At 38.6% G+C, this 14,335-nt stretch overlaps 1 protein-coding gene across 50 annotated transcripts in view; it reads right to left on the bottom strand.

The window, feature by feature from the left end:
- The window catches only part of EIF4G3 (eukaryotic translation initiation factor 4 gamma 3), a 367,607-nt gene that overhangs the window by 15,676 nt on the left and 337,596 nt on the right, over nucleotides 1–14,335 (bottom strand). For all 50 annotated transcript variants that reach the window (XM_016955647.4, XM_063785248.1, XM_063785240.1 and 47 more), the window contains 3 exons: nucleotides 5,442–5,567; nucleotides 3,912–3,993; nucleotides 1,389–1,487 (listed from right to left, as the gene is read on the bottom strand). In XM_016955647.4, the coding sequence (XP_016811136.1) occupies nucleotides 1,389–1,487; nucleotides 3,912–3,993; nucleotides 5,442–5,567 (307 nt within the window). The remainder of the gene's footprint in view (nucleotides 1–1,388; nucleotides 1,488–3,911; nucleotides 3,994–5,441; nucleotides 5,568–14,335) is intronic.

Below are 14,335 nucleotides of genomic sequence, written 5' to 3'. Positions count from 1 at the left end.
TAGTCTCTTGTTTGCTCATTTTTGTGATTCTTTCTTTTACTATAGTGTTATTTTATACTCTGAATGATAATTCCATTACCTCAAGTCCATGGGGTCTAAATCTACTACTTATTGTCTGTTTACTTTTATCTTTACTTCTTTAATTGTATGTTAAATGAACACCAAGTGTCAACTCATATATTTAAATAATTTGTATTTGTAGAAAATAAGGGGACCTAAGTTGAGGATGTTTCTCCAAAGAGCATTTTGATTTGCTTCTTCTGGGAGCCAAGGTAATACTGAACTGAGACTAAGTCAACTTTTTCCATGACATCTGACAGCATTTGTAATAGTATCTTCCCACTGGGCTATGTGTCCTTTGGGCAATATGCCCTTCACATGTAATTACTATTCACAGTTCAGGTTTCATCTCTGGCTTTTCCCCCTCATTAATTCTTTTTGTCCCTTTGAAGGAAATTACTTCCACCTCTTCTAAGTCCAGTAACACATCAGAAGTTATGCTTCATGCAGGTTCTTATTGCTGTGGCAAGAATGCTCTTCAGTGTTCCAGACTACAACCAAAAAGAAAGCTAATGTCCGTAGCAACCTAATATAATATCTTTATCCAGAACAAAATACTTATTTTAAAGTCATTTTCAGATTGCATTCTTGTTCTCTTTTTACCTATGGTGATTTTTTTTCTCCTTATTCCTGATTTTGTTGGCTGTCTTAGCTTTAGTTTTCCTCATGAGTTTTAGGATTTTGATTTTCAGTAACGTTTTGAGAGAGTTTTGTTTTCTTTCTGTTACTTTTCTTGATCTAATTTGTTTTATGGTTACCTCAACCTAACAGCCCACAAATCCTCCTATAGGACCAGATTATACTGATCATGGGGTCTTCTGTTTTGTAGATTTCTGGATCTAGTTACCAGTCAGTAGGCAGGATAGCTAAGGTTCTGGGTATAAGACTGTGTCTACTTCCTTGCACTTATTTACCTGCGTAGTTTCAAGCTATAAGCTTGTCTCTAATCTTCTACCTTATAAGGGTATTAATGGTCTCCATTCCCCACAGAATAACTTCTGGCTGCTTCTGGCCTGCCATCAGACCCAGAAAGCAGGAGACAGCTTTGGCCCTGTCACCCTGCTTTATTTGTTAACTTCATTTCTGCTTGCTGTAGCTTGTTTTTCTATAGGTTGCTAAGTCTTTTACATTTTCTTTTTTTAAATATCAATCATCTGATGACCACACAGTTGGAGTGGCTTTAAAAGCATGAACTTAAAAGGACATCTTTACCAAGATTCCTATTTTGATGTAATTTTAATGACTGGAATACGAAGGAAATTACCTTCACTTCCTCTATGAAATAGATCAACTACTATCAAACAGCAAAACATAAGCCTTGTTCTTACCTGCTCCAAAAGAAAATTATGTACATCTTCTCCTTCTGGTAAAAAGTCCTTCCAGCTGAGGTCAGCCTCCCTCCATAAGGCTCCCACTTTCTTATGGCTCTAAAATAGAGATAAATCCAATCCATTTACTTTCACAGTGGAAGAAGAAACAGAGAAAAAAAAAAAAAAAAAAAAAAAAAAAAAAAAAAAAGATTTGCTTGAAGTCAAACAGTGCAAACCCCAAAAAGCTGAAAAATCAAAACGTTTCCAGCAGGGCATGATGGTGCACACCTGTATAGTCCTAGCTACTAGGGAGGCTGAGGTGGGAAGACAGCTTTCACCCAGGAGTATGAGTCTGGCCCAGGCAACACACACAGCAAGACCAGTCTCGAAAACAAACTTTTCCTCACTGATAAAAAGTTAATCTCTTAAGACTTGTGACTTTCAAACTAAGATGTCTGAATGCACATAAATACAATGGTGAATAATTGAAGTACAGCTGCTTAAGATTAAATTATTTATTTATGAGGTGACTAATCTGGGGAGCTACAGCTGGTTATTTGGGATTTATAAACATCAAAAAAAGTCCAATACACAGAGTTTATAAATTCCACACTGTGTCTTTTCCTAGATAGCTCTGTATGTATCTGCTATTAAAGCCATTCAAGAAGCCTCACTAGAATCCCTCTCCATAATAGATCACAGCCATGCTGCCTGATACAAGGAGGCTTAAAGCAGTTGTTGCTCCTGAACCAGGAATGAGAAGTGTTTCAAGGGCAAGAAGCACAAGGTTGAGCCCAAGAGAGACAATAAAGAAGAGCTGTTGTCAGGTAGAAAAAAGTGAAGAGGTACAAGTCCTCTACCTGAAGAAAGTGACAGTGACAACGGAAAATGCCAGGTTTGAGGCTGTTGCTGTCATCTGAGAGGTATGTATTAATTACTTCATAGAGTAACTCGTCCAAGGCATAGCTGAAAATATAGTGGAACCAGAATTTGAACTCGGCCATCTGGCTCCAAAGCTTACACTATATGAGAATTTACTTTTATTTGGAAGTAGGGTTGTGCTGTTTCTATACATCAAAGTTAGTAAGAATGTGAGTTTTTAGTTATTATTATTAATTTTTGAGACAGAGTCTCTCTCTGTAGCTCAGGTTGAAATGCAGTGGCACAATCTTGGCTCACTCCAACCTCCACCTCCCAGATTCAAGCGATTCTCCTGCCTCAGCCTCCCAAGTAGCTGGGATTACAGGTGCCTGTCACCATGCCTGGCTAATTTTTGTATTTTTAGTAGAGATGGGATTTTGCCATGTTGGCCAGACTGGTCTCCAACTCCTGACCTCAAGTGATCCACCCGCCTCGGCCTCCCAAAGTGTTGGGATTACAGGCGTAAGCCACTGCGCCAGCCAGAATGTGAGTCTTTTTTTTTTTTTTTTTTTGAGACGGAGTCTTGCTCTGTTGCCAGGCTGGAGTGCAGTGGCATGATCTCGGCTAACTGCAACCTCTGCCTCCCGGGTTCAAGCGATTCTCCTGCCTCAGCCTCCTAAGTAGCTGGGACTACAGGCGCGTGCCACCATGCCTGGCTAATTTTTGTATTTTTAGTAGAGACAGGGTTTCACCATGTTGGCCAGGATGGTCTCGATCTCTTAACCTCGTGATCTGCCCACCTTGGCCTCCCAAAGTGCTGGGATTACAGGTGTGAATCACCGCGCCCGGCCAGAATGTGAGTTTTAAATAAGGACTAAAGTCAAGTAGGTCGGAGAGGAGGAAATTTTGGACATAAAAACTAGGGTTCAGTAAAAATTTTAGTGCCATTAAGCAAAGAGTAGTATTAACAAATAGTCAACAGAACTAGAGACCAGGATATTTAGTGCATCTGTTTATGAATAACTACCACACAAATGGGATACAGAAGGACTTCTGTATCAGAGGGAGGAATGAAACACTGACTTTAAACATTAAAATCTATCATCCAATATCTTTGAGTCAGGCGTAAGTAAGTCAGAAATCACTCCAGAATCTTCATTTCTGAGTTCTGTTTTGTTTTGACATCTCTCATCCCTCTCATCCTAGACATTTCATTCCCTTTGTGATGCCACAACACTTCCCCAAACCTCTTAGACTTCTAACAAAGCACTTTCACTCTTTTGAAATTATTGGTTTAGATTTATCTGTTCCCACTTTACAGACTGACAGCCTGCCATAGACTGACAGCCTCCAGCTCTATGGAGCTTTTCGTTGAAATCTATTAAAACATATAAATGATATATCCATTTTGTTTCAAAGGAAGAAAAAATCAACTACAAATAAAACATGCCTTGAGATTCTTTAGAATTATACCAAATCTAGTCGAGATTTGGTAATTCTGCCCCAAGATATTAGCAAACAGAAGGACAAATGCACCTCAGAAAGAAACTGGGTTGAAGCAGAGACCTCACTCTTAATTACTTGCACCCTGAGACCTAAGCTATTCACAGATAACCCAAGATCAAGATCACTGCCCTTCCTAATAATACTGTTGAGTCTGACACTCAGTGTAACACTCACCATTTGTTTGCATAGTAGGTGCAATATTTCAGAAAGCAAGACCCCAGCTCTTCCAACAGGAAGTAAAGGTTTGCTAAATTCTCTGTAAAAGATAGGAGCAGTGATTAAGTATCTCTAAAGAAATCCTTTCTTCTAGAACAAGAGGCAAACAATGTGTGACCAAAAACCAGATACTGTGCAACCTACATAATACTGGGCAAGCCAAAGCTCCAGGACATGCTCTAAGTCATTTTCAGGAGAAGTTCCTGAAAAGGTACATGTGAGTTCTTGGTTTTTACCTTTTTCTTTAACCACTTCAGTGATAGAAGCAACACAAAGATCAGATGTGGTAATCTGTTTGTTTATGTAAGTTCTGCTTCAAGCTAAAATGAGAAGCACCTTAGGTAACAGGGAGTTGTGATGCTTTTATAAAGTTTTTTTTTTTTTTTTTTTTTTGAGACAGAGTCTCACTCTGTCACCAGGCTGGAGTGCAGTGGCGCAATCTTGGCTCACCGCAATCTCCAATTCCCTGGTTCAAGCGATTCTCCTGCCTCAGCTTCCCAAGTAGCTGGGATTACAGGCACGTAACACCATGCCCAGATAATTTTTGCATTTTAGTAGAGACAGGGTTTCACCATGTTGGCCAGGATGGTTTTGATTTCCTGACCTTGTGATCCGCCCGCCTCGGCCTCCCAAAGTGCTGGGATTACAGGTGTAAGCTATTGCGTCTGGCCATATATAAAGTATTTTTAAGAAAGGAAGCTTTTCTTTATAGATGAAATTATGGATGAAACAGCAAAGGGGCCAATTTTTTAATAGTCTAAATCAGTATTTACCAAACTGTGTTCCATAGGATATCTATACTGTAAGTGAGGCAATGCTGAATTAAACAAAGCTAACTAGTTTTTATTTATTGCTTTACTATAGGACTGTCATAAACTTTAATATGCTAAGTATGTTTTGTTAATCTCAAAGAAAAGGGACATGACCATGTGCAAAGTTTGACTATATAAACAACTTTTGTGGAAACACTAGTGTTTCGAAGAACAGAGTTTGGGAACCACTGGTCTATATAACGTAGCATCCATTCCCCACTCACATCCAAATGTAGGAATACTTGAGATCTCAGTTTGTTTTATTATAATCATCCTTTTATTATAATCATGAGCATGTACTATGGGGTAATGCAGTCTGACAAGTTACAATGGGAAAATATAACTACTTACAGCACTACTGCAATGATAGACACAAAAGCCAGATGAACATTAAGCTTCTAGAAGCAGTCATCTTCCAGTTACACGATTCTGGAGCCAATCTATCATCGCCACTACCCTCAACAGACCACAGGGCTATCATATCCCCAGAATATCTCAGGTGTAGACCTAGCATAAGGTAACATTTTTACACTGAAATCAGAAGTCTTAAAGAGTCACAGCCTGCATTCATGAGTCTCCAAAGGCGATAATGGGACAGTACTATGATAGAGAGCTAGCAAGTGAGTTATTAGTCAGTTCTACCTGATATGTATCAAGAGAAACAAGTATAACTTACATGGTAAGTTCTCTCATGGAGATTCCACCTTCTTTTAACATGGGGGTCACCAGTTCAGCAAGGTACAACCAAATATGGGGAATATCAATGGCCATGTCATCTGCCAATTCCAAAGTTTCTGAAAAACTGAAAAGGAACAGGGGGTAAAAATCACATGCAAATGTAATTCGAAAGTTAAAATTAAATAAAGAGATAAAAAATCAGTCAACAAATACATATTAATCACCTGCTATGTTAGGTACAGTCTAGCCACAAAGTGACTGGTAAATACATTACCATTCTCAAAGAGATTATGTTAGCGTGGGGGAAAAAGACTAGAACAGACAAAAGCATACTTGCAAATAGGGCTAATACTCTGAAGAACATGAACTATGTACAAGAAGGAGGTCAGAAAATACCTCCATATAAAGGTGACATTTGAAAGCCTTAAATGATGAAAAGAAGGACAGTCCTGTGAAGTTCTAGGGGAAAAATTATCCATTTAATCCTGCACTATAAAGAATTCACCACAGTTGAATATCATATCCTCTGAGTCAGTCAAAAGCACTGACTAAACACTTACTGTAAAAGACAAAAATCTGTGTCCTTGAGGAATCTTACAATGGGGAAAAAACTGGATGGATATAAAAGAGTCTGGCAACATTACTAACACTATCATCATTATTACATGTTACAAACTGTTCTATCTCTACAGAAAAGCTAATGGTTTCAGGCTTTTGTGCTATGAATTATAAATATTTCTCAATGTCAAGCAAATGGGAATTAAATATAAAACTTAGGAAAATCAAATATAAAATACCAGCACTCTTATGTAGGCTAAAAATCATAGCTATTCATTTGGAAGTATAAACAAACAACTCAAGACTTTGTTAATTATTTCCACATACAATATATAATAAAGTACAAAAGCAAATGAATTTAACTACAGGAGACATACACATAATTGCAAGTCATAAGGAAAGGGAGGAATGAATTGAAGAGCTAAGAGCAGGTGGTAATTGTATGCATGCCCTTTCAGATCTCTACAATTGTAAAACGTGTGCTTTTCCACTGCAGTTCCAGGTTCTAGCCAAAGTATGCCACCCTTTTTTCAGAGGCCTACATCTCACTAAAACTTTTCACTTAAAAAGAGCTACCACCATAGGCAGGGTCACCATTCTGAAGCTGCCACTTCAAAACAGTTTGCAGCTCAGCCATATTATCTAACTCTGGGCTTCATGAATCCTTAATTCCAACTTTCTGACCTCACAGCTTGCAATTATTTGATGCCGAGGACGGTGTCTGTGCTATGGCAAATAGATGTCAAATAATTGCAGGTTCTCTCATTATGTGCATACTTTGGGTTCAGTTAATGTACCACTGATGGAATATAATCTAGCTGGACTCCAGGATTTCTAGGTTAACCACCTGATCCTGCCAACTCATGCTCTGTGGGCTAGCAGCATAAATTAAGCTGTTTAATGGGCCCAAGAGACAACTGTAGCCATGCTGGTCTTTCAGCAGTGTACCTGCTGCTATTTTTATCTCATATATTTTACCTCATTACAAATAAAATATACCCATATTCTTGCTTTGGTTTTTTATGCCTTGATCAGTCAGTTCATCATGGGACAGTCCACAGAACACAATCAGTGGTCAAATCTATACTGCTAACAAAAAACTTTTTTAGCTGAACATAGGATTTCCATAGAACAAGACTGTAAGAAGCTTATTTTTTTTTCAGGTTTACAGTTCTTAAATCCTGTTGCATGATTCTAAAAGAAAAATCTTGAGTGTGCTGAAGCACCTAGGTAATAACTGTCTTTATGTCTTTGCACTACTACATAGCCTATATTAATGCTTTGCACCACAAGTTATTTTCTAAAAGCTGAAAAAATGAAACAGAGCTACATCATACCCTTGCCTCTTGGCATGTAGTGACCATCACAGTCATTGGACTGTCAGGCTTTTCTTTGGGTGGAAGGAAAAAACCACAGCCATTGGACTGAACTTTGGTAAGGTCTACATAGATGAGACTGCAGATATCCCTCCGCCCATTTCAACTACAAAAGCTCCACTTCATTTTATTTACTGGGTTTTTGTATAAAATTTTAATTGAAGAAAGGGATACATGATTAAAAGAAACATATTTAAAAAAAAATTTTTTTTTTGAGAAAGCCTTCAATCTTTAAAATGTTCCTGGGCAATGTGGGATGGAGGTAGAGGAAATATTTTTTCCTGTAGTACCTTAGAAGGCAGGAGAAAAAGAGCCATTGCCAAAACCAGAAAGGCCAGAAAGATCTCCCGTGTTAGTGTTAGTAATAGAATTTCCAAAGCCTCACCAGCTCCCTCCTGCCCATAAGCCAGGGAACAGCTTCTGCCAACCTGATCGATTCTTTGCCTTTGCATTTTTCTTTTTTTTTTTTTTACGTTACCAGAAAATAAGGATCATTTTATCGTTTTCCTTCCAATCATCTTACTTTTCCTTTTTTTTTTTCTTTTTTTTTTTTTTATACTTTCAGTTTTAGGGTACATGTGCACATTGTGCAGGTTAGTTACATATGTATACATGAGCCATGCTGGTGTGCTGCACCCACTAACTCGTCATCTAGCATTAGGTATATCTCCCGATGCTATCCCTCCCCCCTCCCCCGACCCCACAACAGTCCCCAGAGTGTGATATTCCCCTTCCTGTGTCCATGTGATCTCATTGTTCAATTCCCACCTATGAGTGAGAATATGCGGTGTTTGGTTTTTTGTTCTTACGATAGTTTACTGAGAATGATGATTTCCAATTTCATCCATGTCCCTACAAAGGACATGAACTCATCATTTTTTATGGCTGCATAGTATTCCATGGTGTATATGTGCCACGTTTTCTTAATCCAGTCTATCATTGTTGGACATTTGGGTTGGTTCCAAGTCTTTGCTATTGTGAATAATGCCACAATAAACATACGTGTGCATGTGTCTTTATAACAGCATGATTCATAGTCCTTTAGGTATATACCCAGTAATGGGATGGCTGGGTCAAATGGTATTTCCAGTTCTAGATCCCTGAGGAATCGCCACACTGACTTCCACAATGGTTGAACTAGTTTACAGTCCCACCAACAGTGTAAAAGTGTTCCTATTTCTCCACATCCTCTCCAGCACCTGTTGTTTCCTGACTTTTGAATGATTGCCATTCTAACTGGTGTGAGATGGTATCTCATTTGTGGTTTTGATTTGCATTTCTCTGATGGCCAGTGATGATGAGCATTTTTTCATGTGTTTTTTGGCTGCATAAATGTCTTCTTTTGAGAAGTGTCTGTTCATGTCCTTTGCCCACTTTTTGATGGGGTTGTTTGTTTTTTTCTTGTAAATTTGTTTGAGTTCATTGTAGATTCTGGATATTAGCCCTTTGTCAGAAGAGTAGGTTGCGAAAATTTTCTCCCATTTTGTAGGTTGCCTGTTCACTCTGATGGTAGCTTCTTTTGTTGTGCAGAAGCTCTTTAGTTTAATTAGATCCCATTTGTCAATTTTGTCTTTTGTTGCCATTGCTTTTGGTGTTTTAGACATGAAGTCCTTGCCCGTGCCTATGTCCTGAATGGTAATGCCTAGGTTTTCTTCTAGGGTTTTTATGGTTTTAGGTCTAATGTTTAAGTCTTTAATCCATCTTGAATTGATTTTTGTATAACGTGTAAGGAAGGGATCCAGTTTCAGCTTTCTACATATGGCTAGCCAGTTTTCCTAGCACCATTTATTAAATAGGGAATCCTTTCCCCATTGCTTGTTTTTCTCAGGTTTGTCAAAGATCAGATAGTTGTAGATATGCGGCGTTATTTCTGAGGGCTCTGTTCTGTTCCGTTGATCTATATCTCTGTTTTGGTACCAGTACCATGCTGTTTTGGTTACTGTAGCCTTGTAGTATAGTTTGAAGTCAGGTAGTGTGATGCCTCCAGCTTTGTTCTTTTGGCTTAGGATTGACTTGGCGATGCGGGCTCTTTTTTGGTTCCATATGAACTTTAAAGTAGTTTTTTCCAATTCTGTGAAGAAAGTCATTGGTAGCTTGATGGGGATGGCATTGAATCTGTAAATTACCTTGGGCAGTATGGCCATTTTCACGATATTGATTCTTCCTACCCATGAGCATGGAATGTTCTTCCATTTGTTTGTATCCTCTTTTATTTCCTTGAGCAGTGGTTTGTAGTTCTCCTTGAAGAGGTCCTTCACATCCCTTGTAAGTTGGATTCCTAGGTATTTTATTCTCTTTGAAGCAATTGTGAATGGGAGTTCACTCATGATTTGGCTCTCTGTTTGTCTGTTGTTGGTGTATAAGAATGCTTGTGATTTTTGTACATTGATTTTGTATCCTGAGACTTTGCTGAAGTTGCTTATCAGCTTAAGGAGATTTTGGGCTGAGACAAAGGGGTTTTCTAGATATACAATCATGTCGTCTGCAAACAGGGACAATTTAACTTCCTCTTTTCCTAACTGAATACCCTTTATTTCCTTCTCCTGCCTAATTGCCCTGGCCAGAACTTCCAACACTATGTTGAATAGGAAATCAATAAATGTAATCCAGCATATAAACAGAGCCAAAGACAAAAACCACATGATTATCTCAATAGATGCAGAAAAAGCCTTTGACAAAATCCAACAACCTTCATGCTAAAAACTCTCAATAAATTAGGTATTGATGGGACGTATTTCAACATAATAAGAGCTATCTATGACAAACCCACAGCCAATATCATACTGAATGGGGAAAAACTGGAAGCATTCCCTTTGAAAACGGGCACAAGACAGGGATGCCCTCTCTCACCACTCCTATTCAACATAGTGTTGGAAGAAAAATATTTAAAAATTTTAATGCAGTAAAGTTCTGATAAGAAATCTTTCAAAAAAGCAAAATAATGCTACCACAATTGAAAGTGGTATTGTCAAAAATAACCAGAAAACAAATTACAAAATGGCAGTAGCAAGTCCTTATCTATCAATAATTATGTCACATGTAAATGGATTAAATTTTCCAATCAAAAGACGGAGTGGCTAAATAGATTAAAAAATAAGATCCGGCCACGTGCAATGGCTCATGCCTGTAATCCCAACACTTGAAGAGGTCAAGGCAGGAGGATCAATTGAGCCTAGTTGTTGGAGACCAGCCTGGGCATTGTAGGGAGAATCTGTCTCTATAAAAAAATTAAAAAAATTAGCCAGGCATCATGATGCATGGCTGTGGTCCCAACTACCCAGGAGGATTGCTTGAGTCCAGAAGGTAGAGGTTGCAGTGAGCCTTGATTGCGCCACTGCACTCCAGCCTGGGTGAGAGAGTGGGACTCTCTCACAAAATCTAAAAAATAAATAAATGAAAAATGAGATCCAACCATATGCTGCTTATAAGAGATTCACTTTACTAGTAAGGACATTCATAGACTGAAAAGGAAGAGAAGAAAAAAGATATTTCATGAAAATAGAAATCAAAAGAGGGCAGGGGTAGCTATACTTATATGAGACAAAAAGGACATTAAGTCAAAAACTATAAAAAGAGACAAAGGTCATTATGTAATGATAAAGGAATCAATTTACTAAGAGGATATAACAGTTATAAATACATATGCACCTCAAATTGGAGTACCTAAAAACATAGGGCAATTAATTATCTGAAGGTAAAGACAGACTACAATACAGCAAGAGCAGGGGACCTCAATACCCTTCTTTAAACAATGAACAACTCATCTAGACAGAAAATCAGTAAGGAAACATTGGGCTTGAATTATACTTTAAACCAAACAAAAATACACAGAACATTCCATTAAACAGCAGCAGAATACATATTCTTCTAAAGTGCAAATAAAACATTCTCCCCAATAGATCATATGTTAGACCACAAAACAAGACTTAACAAATTTAAGAGGACTGAAATCATATCAAGTATCTTTTTGGATCACAATGCAATAAAACTTGAACTCAGTAACAGGAGAAATCTTGGAAAATATCCAAACATGTGAATATTAAACAACATCTGCCTAAACAACCAATAGGTCACAGAAGAAATTAGAAAGGAATTTTTAAAAAATATCTTGAGACAAATGAAAACGGAAACACAACATACCAACACTTATAGAATGCAGCAAAAGTGCTCCTAAGAGGGAAATGTATAGCAATGAGCATCTATATCAAAAAAGAAAAAAGATCTCAAACAATATACCATTCATTACACATCAAGGAACTAGAAAAAGAAGAATAAACTAAGCCCAAAATTAGCACAGGGAAGGAAATAACAAACATCTAAACAGAAATAAATGAAATAGACACTTAAAAAATGAAAGGAAAAAAATCAATGATACTCGGAGTTGTATTTTTGGAAAAATGAAGAAAATCAAGAAACCCTTATCTAGACTAGGAGAAAAGACAGAAGACTCAAAATAAGAAATGAAAGAGGAGATATTACAACTGATACCACAGAAATACAAAGGATCATAAGAAACTACTATGAACAATAAATGGATAATCTAGAAAAAAACAGATAAACTCATAGATATATACAACAAATCAAGACTGAATCATGGCCAGGTGCACTGTCTTAAACCTGTAATCCCAGCACTTTGAGAGGCCAAGGGGGAAGGATCATTTGTCTAGGAGTGCAAGACCAGCCTGGGCAACATAGTGAGACACCATCTGTACAAAAAATAAAAAATCAGCTGAGCACAGTGGCGTGCACCTACTGTCCCAGCTACTTGAGAGGTTGAGATGGGAGGATCACTTGAGCCCAGGAGGTTGAGGTTGCAGTGAGCCACGATGAAGCCACTGTACTCCAACCTGGGTGACAGAGCAAGACCCTATCTCAGAGAAAAAAAAAAAAAGCCCAGGACTAGGTGGCTTCACTGCTGAATTCTACCAAACACTTGAAGAAGAACAAATTCTTCTCAAATTCTTCCAAAAAATTGAAGTGGAGAAAATACTTCCCAAGTCATTTTACAAGGTCAGTATGGCAATCCTCCTACCTCAGCTTCCTGAGTAGCTGCAGCTATAGGCACCCACCACCATGCCCAGAGAGTTTTTGTATTTTTTAGTAGAGATAGGGTTTCACCATGTTGCCCAGGCTAGTCTCAAACTCCTAGGCTCAAGCAATTTGCCCACTTTGGCCTCCCAAAGTGTTTTTTATTTTTAAAGATAGGATCTCACTTGTTGCCCAGGCTGGGGTGCAGTGATGCTCTCGCAGTTCACTATAGCTTGAACTCCTGGGCTCAAGCAATCTTCCTGCCTCAGCCTCCCAAGTAGCTGTAATTATTGGCACGTGCCACCATGCACAGCCAATTTTTTTGTTAATTTTTTTTAGAGATGGGGTCTTGCTATGTTGCCCAGGCTGGTCTTGAACTCCTGGCCTTAAGCCATCCTCCCATCTTAGCCTCCCTGGTAGCTGAGATTACAGGAACGAATCACTGTGTCCAGCCTACATAGGGTCTTTTACCAATGTAGAATTGCCGTAAGCAGTAATAAAGGTTCCAGAAAAGTAGTCAAGGAAGAGATAAGAATTTTCTCTCTAACAAACACCTCCCAAAGTGAAATATTAATGTATCAATCTTCCTCTAGGGTACATATTTTGTGTCTATTGTCCACTCTAATTTTTACAACCTTGGTCTTCATTTGTTTATTATACTTTCAAAGTCATTCCAATTCTGTGACTAATAGCAAACTGCACTCAACTATATTTACTAGACAGTTTTTAAAAAGAAGTTTTCTGAAATCATGATATAAAAAGACTATCAACACACTGTTTGAAGTGCATGTACCTATACAATAATGCTTCTACCTATCTACCTACCAACCTAACTAGGGTCATAAAGTATTTAGATTCAAGTCCTGAAAATATCAGGACGATGGCTTGATGTTTTCTTTGCGGAGATATATTTCACATACAGCAACTATTACGCTCACAGTTGATATAACATCTTGTAAGGAAAATTCCAAAGGACCTAAAAGCTATATTCATAAAGCCTATTTGAAACTTTTGTCTATTTTACTACTTTGCAGCAGTGCATACTCTAAAGAGCTATAGGGAGAAATGGCAGATTAGTAGCTACCTCACCAGGGACCAGTATACCTGGAGGCTTTCTGCTTTTTTTTTTTTTTTTTTTTTTTTTTTGAGAAGGAGTCTCACTCTGTTGCCAGGCTGGAGTGCCATGGCACAATCTCAGCTCACTGCAACCTCTGACTCCCTGGTTCAAGCAATTCTCCTGTCTCAGCCTCCCGAGCAGCTGGGATTACAGGCATGTGCCACCGTGCCCAGCTAATTTTTGTATTTTTAGCAGAGACGGGGTTTCACCATGTTAGCCAGGATGGTCTCGATCTCCTGACCTCGTGATCCGCCTGCCTCGGCCTCCCAAAGTGCTGGGATTACAGGCGTGAGCCACCGCACCTGGCTGGCTTTCTGCTTTCTAACCTTCCCAGAGTTATCATTGGCTTGGCGAGCTACACAGAAACTGCTTCCCCAACTGTTCAGAAGTTGCCATCTAAGCAGTAGCAGCACCCAAAACAGCTGATCTCAGAGGCTCTTCCACAATACTATGGAAGGACAATACTATCTTTGTAGGTTAAGAATAAAGAAGCAAAAGACAGGGTATCTTCATGGCTCCAATGAAATGGCCTCTCTAGACAGTATGAACCATTTATAACTCAGGCTTTAGAAGGGATTGTGAAATTCTGATCTGCTTGCAAGAAAGCTCTTGGTGGACACTGACATGAAGCAATCCCTACATTTCCCTCTTAGAAAAAAGTGGCACTAAATTGTCAGGCCTCTCCATTTAGAATAAAATAGTACAACTTTTACAGATCTTGGTCTAAGGTCCAAGACTGGTTAGGTCTAAGCATCGAAGGTTAGGCCTGGAGTCACTGCACTGCCTCTAGCTGCAGACGGAAGCAGGTATGGT

This window comes from Pan troglodytes, chromosome 1, assembly GCF_028858775.2.
Source record: "Pan troglodytes isolate AG18354 chromosome 1, NHGRI_mPanTro3-v2.0_pri, whole genome shotgun sequence".
NCBI classification, from domain to species: domain Eukaryota; kingdom Metazoa; phylum Chordata; class Mammalia; order Primates; family Hominidae; genus Pan; species Pan troglodytes.
Note: the sequence above shows the minus strand (reverse complement) of the source record. Positions and strands in the feature narration are given on the sequence as shown.